This window comes from Xiphophorus couchianus, chromosome 17 (genome assembly GCF_001444195.1).
Source record: "Xiphophorus couchianus chromosome 17, X_couchianus-1.0, whole genome shotgun sequence".
Lineage (NCBI taxonomy): Eukaryota > Metazoa > Chordata > Actinopteri > Cyprinodontiformes > Poeciliidae > Xiphophorus > Xiphophorus couchianus.
This window is the reverse complement of record NC_040244.1, coordinates 355,530-372,813: the sequence shown is the minus strand read 5'-3', so window position 1 is coordinate 372,813 and position 17,284 is coordinate 355,530. Positions and strand designations below refer to the sequence as shown.

The following is a 17,284-nucleotide window of genomic DNA, read 5'->3' as shown; positions in this document are numbered from 1 at the left end:
GAGACAAATGACTGTTGATCTGTTTTGAGAAACGGTTGGATTCCAGTTTTAGATTTGCTCCTCCAGACAGAAGAAACATTTAGTTAAATTGCTTCTTGGAACGAATTAAAAAATCTGTCAACTCAATGAGACTAGGCATGAAACTGTCTGCAGTTCTTTACAGATTTCTTCTATTTTTGCTTTTCTGTCATAATTTAATGTTTCAGATCATTAGATTTTAATGTTGTGCCACCTGTAGCAGCAACAACCGAATTTAATAAAATGCAGTTTTGTTGTTTTTCTGACCTTCCACATTCTTACCTGGGAATTCCTCCAGTGCATGTTCCAACTGGTTTTCCTCTTTAAACCGGTTTGTGTTGAGGGTAAACCAGTCAACCTGTTGGGTTTTTCTCCTGAGGTTCAGGTGACTTGATCAGTTAATCAGTTTATGCAAAACTCATTTTGATTTGCAGCTTCAACCAGACTTTGGCAGAAGCTCAGTAGAGCAAATTTCTACTTATTTCAACTTTATTATAAACCCAATAATAAATTGTCTCAGAAGTTATTGTGCTAAATGATTTCACAATGTCATTGTTTAAATATTATTATGGTAATGGCATAATATAAAATCATTCTCAGAGATCAGTAAAGTTTAACATTTAAAAATAAACAACAAATAAAATGAGTTATGAAAACTCTGCAAACAAAATGTCCTTTAAAAAGTTGAGTTTGACCAAAACAGACTGAAGACTTTTATTATCCAGTGTTTTTTTACAGAGAAACGATAAGTCAAGCAGTCGAAAATGATTGAGCTCGTTTTAAATGTATCATATGATGAAGTGATTTATTGTCAGTTCAATTTGTCTTCTGGGAAACTTTTAGTGATATTTTTTGAACTGCAGTTTTGTTTAGTCATCATAATCCATTTTATTTATGGTTTTGGTTGTGTGTGTTTTATGTTGGATATTTAAAATGTTTTCTTTCCAAAACTAACGTTTGTCTTTGAGAGCCGTGCTGCCAGCTGTGTTTGTAGCTGAACATTAGACATGAAATGTTTTAGGAACGGCTGATATGAAGTTTGCAGCGTATAAAATCAGAACATGACTCGGGTTTGACGTCTTCCTGCAGCTTGCAGGAACCGGAGTTCTGGCTGTGGGATTATGGCTTCGTTTCGACTCCAGGACCAAACCACTGTTTGAAGGAGAAGACTCGCCCTCCGTCTTCTTCACTGGTAAGGTTTAAAATAGTTTTTATATGTAAAAAAATGAACATGTCCCTAATACTCCATAGGATAAACCCAAGTTTGACAAACGTCCATCTTTAAACCATTGCTTGTGCTGCTCCAGTCTTGGCGTTTAATTCGTTTTAACGACTCGCTCACTTCCACAGACCATCACCGCTTCCTTCTCTTGTGATGATCTCTGGTCTGTTTTATAAACTCCTAAATGAGTTGATGGTTTTGTGACGGACTGAGCTGCAGCAGAGCAGCTGAATCCAGGGCGGTCCACAGTGGGCCTGTGACCTGCCGGCGCTTTCCAAACACACACAAATCTTTATTCACAGCAGGACAGTCGGGTTTTTGTTCTCCTGACGTCTCGGCGGATCCGTCCCAGAGACTCGCGCCGACTCTGTGTTTCGCCCCCGCCTCCAAGTGGGACGCAGGATGACAGAGGATTGGAATAAAATGATAAACATCTTAATTACAGCTTCAGAGTGGTGATGGTTATTATTCTCCCACATTTAATTTTTATATCCTTGAATTATGACTCATCCACATGAAAGCCAAGAAAACATCCAACCATCGTCACGGTTTCTAAATCCCTTCTGTGGTTCAGAAATCCAGATCTGGGTTTGTGAAAACATGGTGATGAAATATTCCTCCATCTGGAAATTGGAAATTCAGAAAAGCTGACACCTCGTCAGTAAGCTCCAATGTTGCCATTTACTTTACTTTTCAAAATCATTTTTGAATATATAAAGTTTTATTCCACAGGCAGAGAGATCATTGGTTACAAAAAGCACAAATGTTTGCAACATGTGGTCCATATGATGGTTCTTCCAGATGTGCTTTAAAATTAAATAAGTCAAGATTTGCAGAAATGTGCTGACAGTTTGATAACAATAAGTAAAACTGTTTTTCCATTTAAAACAATGGGATTGGCTGGTTTTTAAAAAAAAAAATTATTTGAGCTTTTAAAATGTATAAAAAGTATTTGGCTAACCTTATCTTTTCTATGTGCAAAAAAAGCTTTATTTAGCTAGCTTTTCATTAATGTTTCCATCTATCAAAAGCAATATTTAGTGAACTTCTCATAGACGTTTCCAGTTAGCAGCTGCCTATTTTTTTATTGATGGAAAAGCTTTATTATCTTTTCCATTAAAAAAATCATTGTTTTCCTAGTAGCATCTTTTCACAATAACAAGATTAGGTGGATATTCAAGATACTTTTTTAAATAAAATCCCACATTCCTGCATGGAAAGCATGTTTTAATAATCTAATCTTTAATGTTTTGATTAGCTGTAAGGTGAAAATCATCCTAATTAATGGAAGAAACGGCTTGAAAACATTAATTTGTAATACTTACTCTGGTGCGAGAATATTTCTTTTCCAGATTTCAAGCATGCTGTTGAAGCTGTTTTTATTTATGTCTACTTTCTGCTTCCTGCATGTTCGCAGCATGAATCTCTGTGAACCTCGGGTTTCCCTCTCAGAGACTCGGCTTGTTTCCTCAGGTGTGTACCTGCTGATTGCTGCAGGAGGGTTGATGATGGTGGTGGGATTCCTGGGATGCTGTGGAGCCATTAAAGAGTCGCCCTGCATGCTGGGACTGGTGAGTCTTTCTTTACAGAAAACAACATGGAAATAATCCAATTAGCAAAGAAGATGCTGTTTATTTTGATATAAAGTGTTAAAGGGAAAAGTCTTTGCTTTTTATATAAAGAAATACAAATTATATTCATCTTATTAATAGCCATCAGCTTATAAACAAATAAATGCAAATAGATCAATACAATTGCACGGAGGGATACAGTAGAGTAAGGTGGTAAAAGTAGTAGTTTGAAAAAAAGATCAATTTTTGTTTCTTGGTCTAGTTCTTCATCTTCCTGCTCATCATCTTTGCTGCTGAAGTGGCTGCAGGGATCTGGGGACTCTCCAACACACACACGGTAAAACGAAAACCTACCGCAAAAACTTCTCACCAATAAAATGGAATATTATCCAAAGGTTAATCATTTTCAGTCATGCGGTTTTTAGTTTGAATTTTTTGGGTTTTCATTTGCTGTAATCAGTTTCTCCAAACATTGCAACTTCACATATGGGCAATAAAAAAGTTGTTGATCCAGAAATGTGGGCCTGTCCAACAGTAAGTTGGTGCCGTATTTATCAGGGCTGGGTTCTAAATCTGAAAATGGATCATGATTTTAGCATTTCATATCAGCTCAGGGTATGAAATGCTTGAACCTCACCAAGCTAAGCATTGCATATTTATTATAATTTTTTAAACACCAGTAGCAGTGATTGCAAAGAGGTTATTTTCTTTGTGGTTGGAAGCATGGTGAGAATAAAAACATGCAATTAAAATATACAGTAGGTATATTTTTTCCATTTTTAATACTTTACAATTGGTATTTGGATATCATTAATTTCTTCCAATAACACATAATTACTTAGTGATATTTTCAAATTTCCTGTCAATTTGAAGCATTTTGTAGCTCAAACACTCGAGCTGTTCTCATTTTCTCTTTTATTTTGAAGCCCGATGGCAGATCATTGGACGTGTTTTCTATTGATATTATAAATCTGATGTGAAAATGTATTTTATTTTTGAACAAACACAAAGTAAAAACAGAAAAAAATACAACAAATTATCATGCCCGTTGACATGCAATTTTCCATAATTTGTTCGAAAATAAGCAGAAGACGCAAGATCTTAGTATTTCCTGCTTCTCTCGTAACCCGCAAACATTTAAATATCCCCAAACCAAATAAATTATTTGGTTAAATTAAATTATTCCTACATTGAATGACACCTAACCTTCAAATTCTGATCCTTAAATGTGCAATTATTTATAGATTTTCAATATCAGCAATTGCATTTTTGGTCCATCCTATGCAACATGTTTTCCAATAAGCTCCTGTGTTTTGTACTTGTTTTAATCTCATCATTTAATCCATTCCATAAATCAACCCCACACACTGATATACAAAAACTTTAAGTTTTGCATAAGTTTTCCTGTCTCTACAGGTGATAGAGGAAGTTACAGAGTTTTATAAGCAGACCTTTGACAACTACAAGACCACCAAACAGGAAGCGCTGAAGGAGACCCTCCGCCTCATCCACTTTGGGGTGAGAGCCCACACCTGATTCCTCTTTCTTTATCCAGTCATCAACAAATGACCAACCGGCTTAGACTTTGAATGGTTTCCGTTTCACAGCTGAACTGCTGCGGTAATACAGGAAGCTTGTTCGATGCTGCCAAAGACATCTGTCCAAAGCAGGAAGGACTGGCCGTCCTCGTTACCACGGTATTGAGATGAATTTGAAGCAATGATCGTCTTCCCCAAGTAAAACTTTTAAAACTGGATTTTGTTTAAAGGCTGGAGAACGGTATAATGTACAAACATCAACCCAACTTACAGAGTTTTAACAGGTTTTAAAATGCATTTCAAAACTTACTTCATACTGTTTCTGACTTTTCTCCAGTTTCTTTAATCTGTAGATATTAAGGTAGAAAAAGCTTAACAATGTCCATTAGTAAGAAATCTACTTAATACACAACTTTTTATTTTCTTACAGAGCTGCCCAAAAGCCATCGATGAAGTATTCAACAACAAGCTGCACATCATTGGGGGCGTTGGGATCGGTATCGGAGTCATCATGGTGAGTGTGCTACCAAAGAAAGCACTGACAGTTAAAAGCTACACTGATGTTTAGTGCATTAGACTAATAAGGAAGTGTATTCAAGATAAAACAGCAGCTCAGCTTTTCTACTAGTAAAAACACTAATTTAACAAATATCTACCTTTGTCCAGTAAAAAAATCCTAACTGGGATAGCTTGTAGCCTTTCCACAAGTTAAAAAGCTCATTTCCAATGGATAAAAGTAAAAACACACTTGGCTCAGCTTTTAAACTTGTCAAAATGCTAATATGGCAAAAGTTTAGCTTAGCTTTTCCACCGGTAAAACAATCCTAACTAGGCTAACTTTTAGCCTATTGTTTCTAGATAAAAAAAGTAATTTAAAAGATTTGGCTCAGCCTTTCCATTGGCAAAAACGCCCAGTTTATCACAACTTTAACTTAGCTTTTACATGGGTGAAAATGCTGCGTTAGCATACATTTGGGTTAACTTTTCCACTAATAAAATGGAAATTCTGCACTTTTTACAATAAGTTAAAAAACTTTTTAAATGATTGGTTCATTCATTGTAACATTTCATAAAAGTATGAAGTTTGCCATGAGGGGATTAAACCTGCAGCGAGGTAAAATTTTAATATTGATGAGGTTGTTGGGACATATTTCATGGTTGCCAGAGATTATTAAATATAACTGTTGGATAACTTTCCAGGTTGTATTTGTTCAAGACTTATTGACACAATAGTAATTTTGTCCTTTAGCAGAAGGAGCAGAAAAATCCTAAATGAAAACCCAAATACTATAACCAGTATTTTTGAGAATACATCCAATTACTACTTTTAAAAAATTAAAAACGTTAAATGAAAACTCCTGCAGGCAACAGTTGATCCTCATTCGGCTGATCTTTATATATGATTTTTGTTCAGATAAATCTTTCAGAAGTAACTTGTGCCCACTTATTTTTCTGCAGATCTTTGGAATGATCTTCAGCATGATGCTTTGTTGTGCCATCAAGAGGTCCAGAGAATTTGTGTAAACTGGAAAAAATGCTTTTTAAAAATTTATCATGTTTGTAACCTGCTGCTTTTGAGTTTAAGCAATTTTAATTTGCTAGTTGGATTCATACAGGATGACCACATCGATCTATGAGTGTATGAAGCCTCTACTGTGTTTAGGATTTGCAGGAAGATTATTTTTGTACACAAGGCAGAACTGAAATATGTTGTGCTTTCAAAATAAACTTAGTTTTCATGAGGAGACAAAAGGTAACACGTAGGACTCTGTTTTTGTTTTTTAATCTTATGTTAAAATCCAATTTTGTTTTGTTTACAAATGCACTAAAGGTTTATGTGGTGTAACCCAACATTTTATTGTGGATTACTAAATATTTTGACACAGTATGAGATTCTTTTTTTTTAATCAAGAACTGTGGAGTTTTATGCAAGTATGATGAATGCAGTTCATGTTTACGATGTCAGATAAGGATCTAATAAACATCGATTTTTGTGTTACAAAAAATTTTTTCAGTGTTTCTCAATTGTTTTCAAACTGTCCAAGGTGATTTCAGTTCTGGTTTCTAAAGATGATGCACTTTTAAATCTACTGAAGGGGAAAACAGGGTCTTGTTTGGGGGGGAAAAGCAGTTAAGACATTTAAAATTGAGATTTCAGACGATTTAAGTGAGTTAAGTCAGATATTTGTGGTGTATTGACCAGCTGGTCTGTAAACCATCAAATCCTTCATTTTGTTGTCCAATTTGTTTAAGAATTTAATATGATTTGATTTTACAAATATTTTATGTGTCCCTTTTTAATCAAAACTTTGTATGCCTTTTGGGGTACAGCTGTGTTGCACATCTAGAGACCAAAATGTTTGTTGCTACAGATTCTAAATTGCACCATTATAGTTCTATGGGTAACACAAAGTACACTCATTGAGGCTCTTAAATAAGCAGTTCACATGCATAAAAACTTGCTGATAAGATTTGGAAAGTTTACTGCATAATCTCATGATAGGTGACTAGAAATTCACATTTTTCTTCTAGTTAGTAAATTTACCATAAACTCACACTGTTGAGTTTTGATGCACTCTTCAGGGTGGAAATTGAGTAGTTAAATGTAAAGTTCTAAAAAAAAAGCCCCTTTTCTAATCTAGAATAAATGTCTAATATAATTTGTTATACTCAAAAAAATGTCACATAAAAAGTCCATTTTTGACAGTTCAAGAAATTAATACCTTTTATTTGAGATTTGCAAATTCTTGTAAACATACAGAAGCAATATTTTGTGAACTTTTCATTTGTTAATGAAAGTTTCAAATCTAAATAAGAAAACCCAGCATAAAGACTGGTTGTCTTTGTCCTAATTCGCTCAAGGTCCCCATGATGCAGCTTGTCGACCTTGGTCTTCACAGCAACAGATAAACAAGAATGAGTGTGTGCATGTTAGTCGTCCCAGGCAAAGTCATATGGCTGGAAAGCGTCTCTCAGCTGTTTGCAGCCGTCATCCTCTTCCTCTCTGCTCTGTTTACATTCCTTCCAGTCAGCTCGCGTCGGGATGTTCAGCACCGCCTCACTGGCCAACACCTCCCTGCACAATAGTTTCCATCAACATCTAATAATCTTACATGTTTACTGAGTCATTTTAAGAATACATTTGTTTTTACACATGCATCTAAATTAGTCGTGGTGGAAGACAAGTTTGTACATCAGTATTATCTTTACCAAGCAGTTGGAAAACTGATGCGCTGTCTGGCGCCCTCTTTGGCCAAATCAAGTATCGCACGACAGGAGGACTTTACAATCACCTAACAATATATCAGTTTCCAATCCATGAAAAATCAAGAAAAAGCTATTTAAGTAGACTTTTTAATTCCTACCTTCCAAACTGCAGAGGAAAGTTTTTCTGAATCCGGTAGTAAAGTTTCTCCCCAGAGTCCAGCTCCACATAGAAGTAAGGAGTCCCTGGAGGAGCAATCTGAACGCAGACATTACAAAACTGTAACTACTGAGCCAAGCAGCAGATCCTCAGTATGATTTTAGGCTGTGATTTCTGTTGTTGTAACCTGCTTGAGGTCTGTGTGTTGAGGAATCTCCATCAGCTCCATGTTTTGCTCCTGAGCCTGGACCATAAACGCCTCCTTGATGTCGTCTGTAGTGCAGCGGTTGAGCGGAACGGGAACAACCTGAAAAATAAAGGTGTAAAAACACAAAGGTAAGCGTCGGGGACAATGTCAGAAGTAATTCAAAATACTTTGTTGATCCTACAGGAAAATAATTAAATGTCGTAACTCATTTTAATTCAAATTATTCAAGAAGTTATTGTAGATGGTGATGGCTGTTGGCAGGAAAGATCTCTTGTAGCAGTCTGTATTACAGTGAATTTGAAGAAGCCTCTGAATGAAGACACTCTGTTTTCCCATGATCATCCCATAAAGAGGATGTTCAAGATTGTCCATATTTTTTTTAAATCCAAGGAGACACCCAACCAATTTGAAATGAAGTGAATCCCACTGTGATTTAAAAAATGAACTTCTAGACTTTCTGCAAAGCTAGATGAAGATTCAACTTTTTTCAATGTTTTAAAAATACTTGATTTAAAGAACCTCAGTTTTGTTTTTATCATTTATGATTATAGATATTCTGATACCAAAAATGTGGAATGAAAATGAGAAAATCCAAACAAACCATGAGATTTTTTTATTCTAATTTGGACCCTAAATGTGTCACTGCCTGCTTTCATTGTGATTCTGAGCTGTGATGTTTTTATTTCCATTTTCTTTCAGCCCTGAAAAAAGTTAAATGTGATGTTTCCCAGGTTTCTGGAGGTCATGACCTCTGGACCTCACCTGCAGCTGCAGATGTTGGCTCCTGTAGTTCCTCTCAAACAGAACGCAGCGCTCTCCTTTGCTCTTGTAGAAGTCCGTCAGGGCCGACTTGTACTTCTCCATCTCCTCCACCACGTCGGAGCTCAGCTCCACCACAGACTGGTAGTGGCCGATGGGCAGGATCAGAACGTGGCGGGGAGTCAGCGGGCCTTTCGCCACAGCCAGGTAACACTGCCGAACAGAGAGCAGGATTTCCTCTACATGCAGCTGACTATGGTCCACACAAACTTAAGAATGAAGTGTTTTTTTATATGGTAAAACAATGTAAAGCATATGAAATGCACACATAAATAGGCTGAATGTAGTTAATATAGTGTGGCCTTCCTTCATGCGTAATGTTTCAGATACATATTGAATAATTAATGTTGGGTAATTTTTCCGTTCAGACTTACTTCTGGTTGCATTTTCAGATGAGAATATTAAAATATTTTCAGAAGAGGACGGGATCCAAGGAAGAGCTTAGAGTAAAGTTAGATGGAAATGTTTAGTGTTCTTTACTGTGACAGTTCCTTCAAGTTCTAAGGAATCTAGAAATGAGAGGTAATATTTTCTTAATGTTCCATAATATTGATGATGGAAACAAGCCAAACGACAATGACATTAAAAAAAGTGTTTCAATAGAAGAGTTAGTTGTTTTTCAAGAAACCCAGAAAATAAAATGTTCTCAACCAGGCTGCAGACCGTGGCTTTAGTTACTACAGTAGAGTTGTAATTTGTAAAAGTGTGAAATGGTCATAATTAATACCATGAATGTTTCCACAGTGTGACGATGCCATCACCAGATTTCACCATCATGGATTTTGTGTTCAGAATGATGTGCAGAGCTGATTTTCCACCTCAAAAAGTTTTTTATTAGAACCTCATTTGTAAGTCACTTTGGAAAAAAACGCCTGCCAAAAATCAAGTCAACATCAAAACGAACAAGAAACTTGGAAGGAAGATTTTAGTCCGGTTCTGTCAGAGAGCAAGTTGCAGGAAGCAGTAGACGGTGGATCAAGTGTTTTACATGTAACATCAAAGGGTTTATTTCCTGAAAAAATAGATTAAATCTTCAGGTTATAATGTGACAGAATGTGAAAAGAGTGAAGAAGGCAGCAACAACTTTAAAATAAACGGTTTGCACTGATATTTCAGGATTTCTAGTTCCATAAACCTCTGCAGATATTAATGTGTTCATTTTTAAATTCCCAGGCTGAACTCACATGTGTTCCTATGCTGACGACCAGATGTTTCTCCACCTGAGGGCTGGCAAGGCAAAACCAGCAGGGCCCAGTAGGCTGCGCTGCACACAGGGAAAGCAGGGCGAGTTAAAAACACAAAAAGCTTTTTGGTTGCTTTTAATCTACTATTGGCTTTTAGGATTTTCTTATTTGTTTCAGCACTCAGGTGTTTAACCAGCAAGTTCTTAATGTGAAGGTAAAAAAGAAAAATATCTTTAATCAATCAAGTTCCAATTTTAGACACTTTTAAAGTTTTCAACATACAATTTCTTGTTGCAATCAGATCTGTTGGAATAATATGGAGACATTTCATATTTTCTACTCTATTTAATCTACCATTACACCATGGTCCAAACTATTATGCAGGTGATATTTTCTCAGATTTTCCTAAATGTTCAATGCAAATGATGGTCAGTATAATTTTCAAGTCATGAACTATTACAGTGTAAATCTAATTTTACTGAACAAAGATCCCCATGACAACAGGATGTTTTTCAAAAATAAAAAACTCAAAATGCAAAATGTTCCAAATTACTTTGCACAGCAGATTTTCTAAACATTTTATGGATTATAAAGAACACCAAACGGTCATTCTGTGAATGTGCAGCATTAAGTGTTCACATGTAGTAAAATCAAATCTATTTCAATCAGAACCATCTTAACAGACCCAGTTCCATGTTAACTTTGGACCTTCTCTGGTATCACAGCACAATTCTGGATCCATTGAACTTGTGAGTTTGTGGAAAGTTTCTGCTGAATTTCTCTGCAGGATGTCAGAAAACCTTCCAGAGCTGCTGGTTGATATGAACTGGATTCAGATCTTCTGCTGGAGGAAACTCCAAAAGTTCTCAGTAGGGTAGAGGTCAGAGGTCAGAGGAGGATGGTGACCACACCATGAGTTTCTCCCCTTTATGCCCATAGCAGCCAATGACACAGTGGTTTTCCTTGCAGCATTCATTGTCATGATGAAGATGATTTTGCTACTGAAGGTTCGGCTCTTCTTTTAGAACATGAAAGAAAGTGATCAGTCAGAAAGTCCAGATACTTTGCTGAGGTCATTTTCACACCTTCATGGACTCTGAAGGGCCGACTAGCTCTCTCTCTCTCTCCCCCCATGATTTCGGCCCACAGCATGACTCCACCACCTCCTTGCTGAAGTCACAGTCGTGTTGGGACGTGGTGGCCATCCACCACCGATCCACTGCTGAGTCCATCTGGACCATCCAGGGTTGCCCAGCAGTCATCAGTGAACAAGTCTGTGTGAAAATGAATTTCATGTCCGGCTGGGCCCACTGGGACCGGTTCTGATTGTGAGCTCTGGTCAGGGGCCCAATAGTAGGTTCCTGCACCTCAAGCCTCTGGAGGATCCTCCACCTTGAGGCTCCGGCAGCTACAAATAACTGTTTGCTGCTTTAAGGACATTTTAACAGCTGATCTCTGAATCCCATGAATTTGTCTAACAGAAACTTTCCTCATTCTGCCTTTATCTCTACAAACCATCTTTGTTCTGAATCAGCCACAAATCTCTTCACAGTACGATAATAACGCTTCAGTTTTCATTAATATCTAATGTTTTCATTCGGCACGACACTATCTGATGATTTTGGTCAGCAGAGATCCTTTCTTGTTCCCATACTGCTTGAAACTAAAACCAGAAGTTTACATACAGTACAGACCAAAAGTTTGGACCCACCTTCTAATTCAATGGGTTTTCTTTATTTTCATGACTATTTATAAGGCAATAAATCCCACTTATTAACCTGACAGGGCAGGTTGACCTATGAAGTGAAAACCATTTCAGGTGACGACCTCTTGAAGCTCATCAAGAAAATGCAGAGTGTGTGCAAAGCAGTAATCACAGCAAAAGGTTGCTACTTTGAAGAAACTAGAATATAAGGGCTATTTTCAGTTTTACACTTTTTTGTTTAGTGCATATTTCCACATGTGTTATTCATAGTTTTGATGCCTTCAGTGTGAATCTACAATGTCAATAGTCATGAAAATAAAGGAAACTTATTGAATTAAAAGGTGTGTCCAAACCTTTGGTCTGTACTGTACGTCTCACCTTTGTTCCCCCATAGTTTGAGGTAAAATGAGACCAAACTTCTCTTGTTTCCAAACAAGAAAAGTCAAAAATGAGAGACTGTCAGATTTATTTAGAATGTCTTCAGCTGTGTGGTATTTCTGAGTTCCTGCAGACTCACGGTGCCTGCGCGGTTGTTTGGGCTGCCCCTGAAAATGCCCGTCTCGACCTCGTCCGTCTGAGGACCTCTTCCGGCCGTGACCCCTGGGGGCCCCGCCCTGGTTCCTGCTCAGGTCAAAGAAGAACTGGTGGACCGGCTCCTGGACACACCGCAGTTAAAAACAGACAAAAGGTGATGGATGTTCTCAAAAAGGACAAACATGTGCTGCTTTTCACTCTAACAGGATTTATGTGAATGCAGCTTTTTGAACCAAGAAAACAGTTGAGCTTTCATGTTTAAAGAATATCACTGAAACAGAGTCAAATGTTTACTCTGTTTAGATTAGCATAGCATAGTGTTGTAGTATAGATTTTAGTTGGATTTAATCTAATTTTTCCTTTTATAATAATAATCAATGCACAGCAAAAACACAAAATTTTACCAAGTATTTTAGTGCTAATATCTTTGTACATTTCAAATAAGACAAAACTAATAAGTAACTTATTGACGTATACAGAAGGTTGTTAAGTCAATAATTTCTTAATATTGGTGAAAAAGTTCCACTGGGAGAATATTTAGCTCATAACATGGGAAAAAGTCTTGTTTTATGTGAAATAATCTGTCAGTGGACTTAAAACAAACTTGTACAACTTGCTAAAATTTTCCTTGCAAGTTAGTTTTGTATAAGATATTTGCACTAAAAACTACATTTAAAAATACTTGGTAAGATTTTGTTTTTGCCATGTGGGCGTCAATTTGGGGAAGGAGAGGGAAAAAAATCATAAACGTCTCTTCGCTCCGTTAAAACAATGTTTCACATGAGTGATATTTTACCTCTTCTTCTGTGGTGCTGAACGGCGGTTTTTGCGTCTCCGTTTTGTCTTTAGCCGAGCGTCTGTAAGGACTTTCCGTGACGTCCGGCGGCTGCTTCACCAGCTCTGTGGGATCCATGTTCTTCATGGGGACGATGTTAAAGGCGTACAGATACTGCGCGACGAGAACAAACGAGGAAAATCGACATTTCTTCTTGTTCAACGGAGGTGAAAGAGTAAAACAAGCATGGCTGGTCAGGTTTACTGTTGATATTTTGCATGGAAATTGACATTTTTAGCTAAACTCTGCTTATTTCAACCTCTAGAGCAGGGGTCTCAACACCTGGTTGGTGGGCCAGAAGTGGCCCACGCCCTCAACCTCATGTCAAAAATATAATGCAATAAGATCCTTAAGATATTGTTACTTGAAACAAAAGTGTATCTGTTCAAATTAGATACATAAAATTGTACAATAAGAGCAGATTTGAGGATTAAAATTACAATAATTTGACTCTAAAAACTTTGCTTTTTGAATATCTTTGATTTGGCATTCAGGAAATTTGAGCAGAAAGCACAAATATGGTGATTTAGTTCAGTAACAAAGTTTTTAGAATTGGAAACTATTTGCACTAACAGACCAAAACCAATATGTTTACTGATGTCTATGTTTTTATTTTTGATAATTGTGAAGTAAATTATAGAAGTGTTGTCATGGCTTTGTTCAGAAAGAAATTAGCAGTTTGTTTGTCAGTTTAGTGGCAGAACTAAATTAGTTATTTAAGGTCAAGAAAAAAAATTTGTACACAATTTTAAAATGGTATATTTTCAGAAATATTTGGGGTTTATTGTGCATTTAAAAACTAAAATGGCCACCAATTCATTTGAGTTTGAGACCTCTGCTCTTTGTTTGGAGCTGGTGTAGAAAATGTTCAACTCCACGTTTACCTTCTTCTTGGCGGGGTTGTTGACGGTTGCCAGGGCGATGAAGCGACTGACATGTTGAGCGTTTTCCTGGAGGACCACATGATTCCTGAGGAAAAGAGAACATCCAGTCACCTCAGTCAAACTGACTGATCTAACTAAAGAAAACGACTCAAAACAGTTTTGCTGCTTTAATTATGATGCATTTTAACACAATTAACTGCAATTATTTCATAATTTGTCTGTATATTTTTAGCATTAGTTGACACAGACAAAGGCTGGACAATAAGTCAATAAAAATATATGGCGATAGTGATCAATATTAATAGATAATACATCTGTCAGAATATTCACTGAACTTTGATTCAGAACTGCACAGCATTAACTAACTCACTCATTCTTTGGTTGCCTAGCAACGAGCAGTTTCATATTTAGCCACTGTGCCTCATAACTGCTTAAAAATAAAAAAACAACTTTGAGTGAAAACTGAGTCAAACAGAAAAGGTCGCGCTTTGATAATTATTGATTACCAATAGTTATTGATAATTATTGATGAGCACTTTTATTGTGAAACGTTTTTTCTGCCATCCTATCTGCTAGGTACCTGAATGGGAGCCTTTCATAGTGAGCGCCCTGTAGTGCAGCGAAGTGGTAACGCGGTTTCAGTTTGTGGGCGAGGCTGGCGATGGAGCTGCTTCCACATGACTTTGTGTTCACTTCCTGTGAGACAAAAATTTCCCTTAGAGCACAGGTGTCAAACTCCAGGCCTCCAGTCGCTGTCCTGCAGGTTTTAGATGAGCCACAGGTACAAAACCCTGGAATGAAACGTTTTAATCACCTCCTCCTGGTGTGGATCGGTTCTCCAGAACCTTAATAACCTCATTATTCTATTCAGGTGCTGCAGCAGAGGCTCATCTAAAGGTTGCAGGACAGCGGGCCTCCGGGACTGGAGTTTGACCCCCCTGTCTTAGAGAGTTAACTACTGTAAGGAGCGTCCATGTTGACCAGGATTCACAGAAAGGTGGGGTTACCGGGTTGTTTCCGTACTGCCACACGCCTCGGGGCCACTGCGACGTCAGCAGGATGTCGACGCCTCTGAACTTGGAGCTGCTGGTGAGCGAGGTGACGAGCGCCGACAGGTCTTTGGAGGTGAAGCAGTGAGCCGGGGCCGGTTCCTGCGGGGCCTCCCGGCCGCTGACGTAGGCCAGCTGCAGTCCTGACGCGCCAGTGAACACGCCGCGCCGACCTGGAACGGAGCGCCAAACCCGAAAGATTTGATCAGGAAATCTCAGATGGTCATTTTCATTCAGATCGACAAGGAAGGATGTTAGATTTAAACTTTTATTTGATACAGAATAAATATAATTTTAATAATATATCCTGCTTAAAATGTAAAATATTTTAAATCTATTTTCATTCAATTGTTATTTAATTTAATTTTAAAAATATGGATTTTTGTGTATTTTATCTAAATTAAATTTATATAAATTTCATTAGACATATACAAAATGTCAAATAAGTTTAGAAAAACAGCACAAATTTTCACTGCATTTAAAAAATTTAATTCAGCCTTAACTTTTGTAAAATATTAATATAACACACAAAAATGGAAAATAACAGAAAACACAAACTATTTTGAAACTTTTGAGATTTTTTTTTCAAAATTTGCATAATTGTGCCCTGTTGAGGTGGGCACTTTCAACCCTCCATATTAATCCAGATGCAGACAAGGATTAATCTAAATTGTTTTCATAGAGACAGTTTATTTTATTTATACATTTTTGCATCAATTTTTGAGTTTGGCAGTGTTGGTCCTCCGTATTCCTCACTGGGAGTGGAGTTTTATTTTTTCTTTTGTGTATTTTTGCATGTTTGACTTTTTTCAGCCTCAGCCCTCCATATTAACCATCTCCAGAGAGTAGTAATAGTAGCATCTATGTCTAATATTATTCATCATTGAGATAATTTAGATTCTATTAATAATTCTGGCAGTCTCTGGCCTCCATATAATCCTGTGTTGGTGTGATGGAAGTGCAGCTCTGACCTCTGCAGTCTTACCCAGGTATGTGATGTTTTCAGCCAGTTCAGAACCGTCAGAATTGGGGAAGTTCTTCACCGTTTCCTGGCTTGCTGCCCCCAGGATGTAAGTTTGGATTGGAGCTAGAAAAGAGAAAAAAGATTTGACTGAATTGACCAGGAACCACATGAAGGGAACTTGGCTTTTAGGAGAACTTTTGACAAGTTTGGAGATTTAAAGATGAGCAGCAAAAGCAAAGGAGGAAGATCAGCAGAGCTTGTCAACAACTGATTATATCATCCAGGACATGTTACTGTGAAACATCATGTCTACTGCGCTGTTATTATATCATTGAACTGTAATACAGCAACAGTCTTCAGGCAGAGGCCTCTGTTGCAACACTGACTGCTACTGGAGATTTTTCCTGAGTTACAAGAACATTTAGTTTTCTTTTGGGATAAATAAATCATTTTTTAATTAAATTTTCCCCCAAACTGTTGTTTCATTCCCACCTTTTTTAGCTCCAGTCTTGTATTGTTGCCACTCTGCTTCAGCTTCAGGGGTTACTCCAAAAAACTCCCCAACACATAGCAGCAGCTGCAGGAAAACATCTGTTTAATTGAGGCTGACCGGAAGTCAAACAGTGGGAATAAAGTCAAACTCACATCAAACTGTCCTGTTTTCTTCTGGATGGCCTGAACTCTGCTGAACAGAGAGCTCAGTCTGCCCTCAACATCCCCGCACACCAAACTGTGAACACACAACATACAGGCTGCTTTTAATGCTCGATAAAAAGCTGATTTTAATCTATTTAAATACCCACGGGTGACATTTAATCACATAAACCATCCAGTAGCTTAAACTCACACTCTGACCGGCTGGTCTCCCATATTCGGCTTCAGTTTGGCTCCGGAAACCTTCGGGTTTTAGCAGCTTTCACGCATCGTCCCTCTCCAAAAAGGGTCCAGGTGAAACAAACGCGGAACTGTTTTTTGACAATGTTTTTACTGTATTTTCTTTTACCTCTAAAAGTTTGGACTTAAAGTTAAAATATACGTGTAAAAGGAGAAAGAAATGGCATTTATATAGAAGCATTGGAGTGTTTTTTCTGCTAAAATCAGCTAAATAAATTAGCAAGTTGTATTTTCACACTGGTTGCCAGGTTTGCTTTTTTGCACCTAAATGGATCTCTGTCATGTTTGTTTCAAAACTATTAAATATGTGCCTGTCAGCTCGTTTGCAATAGTTTTGATTTGTTCTTTTTGTAGACTTTTGTTAATCATTTATTTGTTTGGATATCTTCAAATTTGGATGCTGTGCAGCTGGAAGGATTTTTGCTTTTACTCATTTACTGACAAAAAAGTATTAATTTTACTTGTGGAAGTAGATTAGCATCTCAAAAACCACAG

At 37.3% G+C, this 17,284-nt stretch overlaps 2 protein-coding genes across 2 annotated transcripts in view; one reads left to right on the top strand and one right to left on the bottom strand.

The window, feature by feature from the left end:
* The window catches only part of LOC114160850 (CD9 antigen-like), a 6,858-nt gene extending 504 nt beyond the window's left edge, over positions 1-6,354 (top strand). Inside the window, exons 2-9 of the mRNA XM_028043718.1 lie at positions 1,001-1,004; positions 1,108-1,210; positions 2,714-2,811; positions 3,074-3,148; positions 4,228-4,329; positions 4,419-4,508; positions 4,780-4,863; positions 5,808-6,354. Of these exons, the coding sequence (XP_027899519.1) occupies positions 2,746-2,811; positions 3,074-3,148; positions 4,228-4,329; positions 4,419-4,508; positions 4,780-4,863; positions 5,808-5,873 (483 nt within the window). The 5' untranslated portion in view covers positions 1,001-1,004; positions 1,108-1,210; positions 2,714-2,745 and the 3' untranslated portion in view covers positions 5,874-6,354. The remainder of the gene's footprint in view (positions 1-1,000; positions 1,005-1,107; positions 1,211-2,713; positions 2,812-3,073; positions 3,149-4,227; positions 4,330-4,418; positions 4,509-4,779; positions 4,864-5,807) is intronic.
* A 692-nt stretch (positions 6,355-7,046) lies between these two features.
* Positions 7,047-16,881, bottom strand: cwf19l1 (CWF19 like cell cycle control factor 1). Its single transcript, XM_028043717.1, has 14 exons — positions 16,743-16,881; positions 16,541-16,625; positions 16,388-16,472; positions 15,917-16,018; positions 14,890-15,104; positions 14,463-14,578; positions 13,883-13,967; positions 12,960-13,112; positions 12,147-12,285; positions 9,925-10,004; positions 8,684-8,893; positions 7,901-8,020; positions 7,715-7,812; positions 7,047-7,425 (listed from the first exon to the last, which is right to left on the bottom strand). The coding sequence occupies exons 1-14, from the start codon at positions 16,763-16,765 to the stop codon at positions 7,281-7,283; spliced, it is 1,656 nt and encodes a 551-aa protein (XP_027899518.1). The 5' UTR covers positions 16,766-16,881; the 3' UTR covers positions 7,047-7,280.
* Positions 16,882-17,284: the final 403 nt, after the last annotated feature.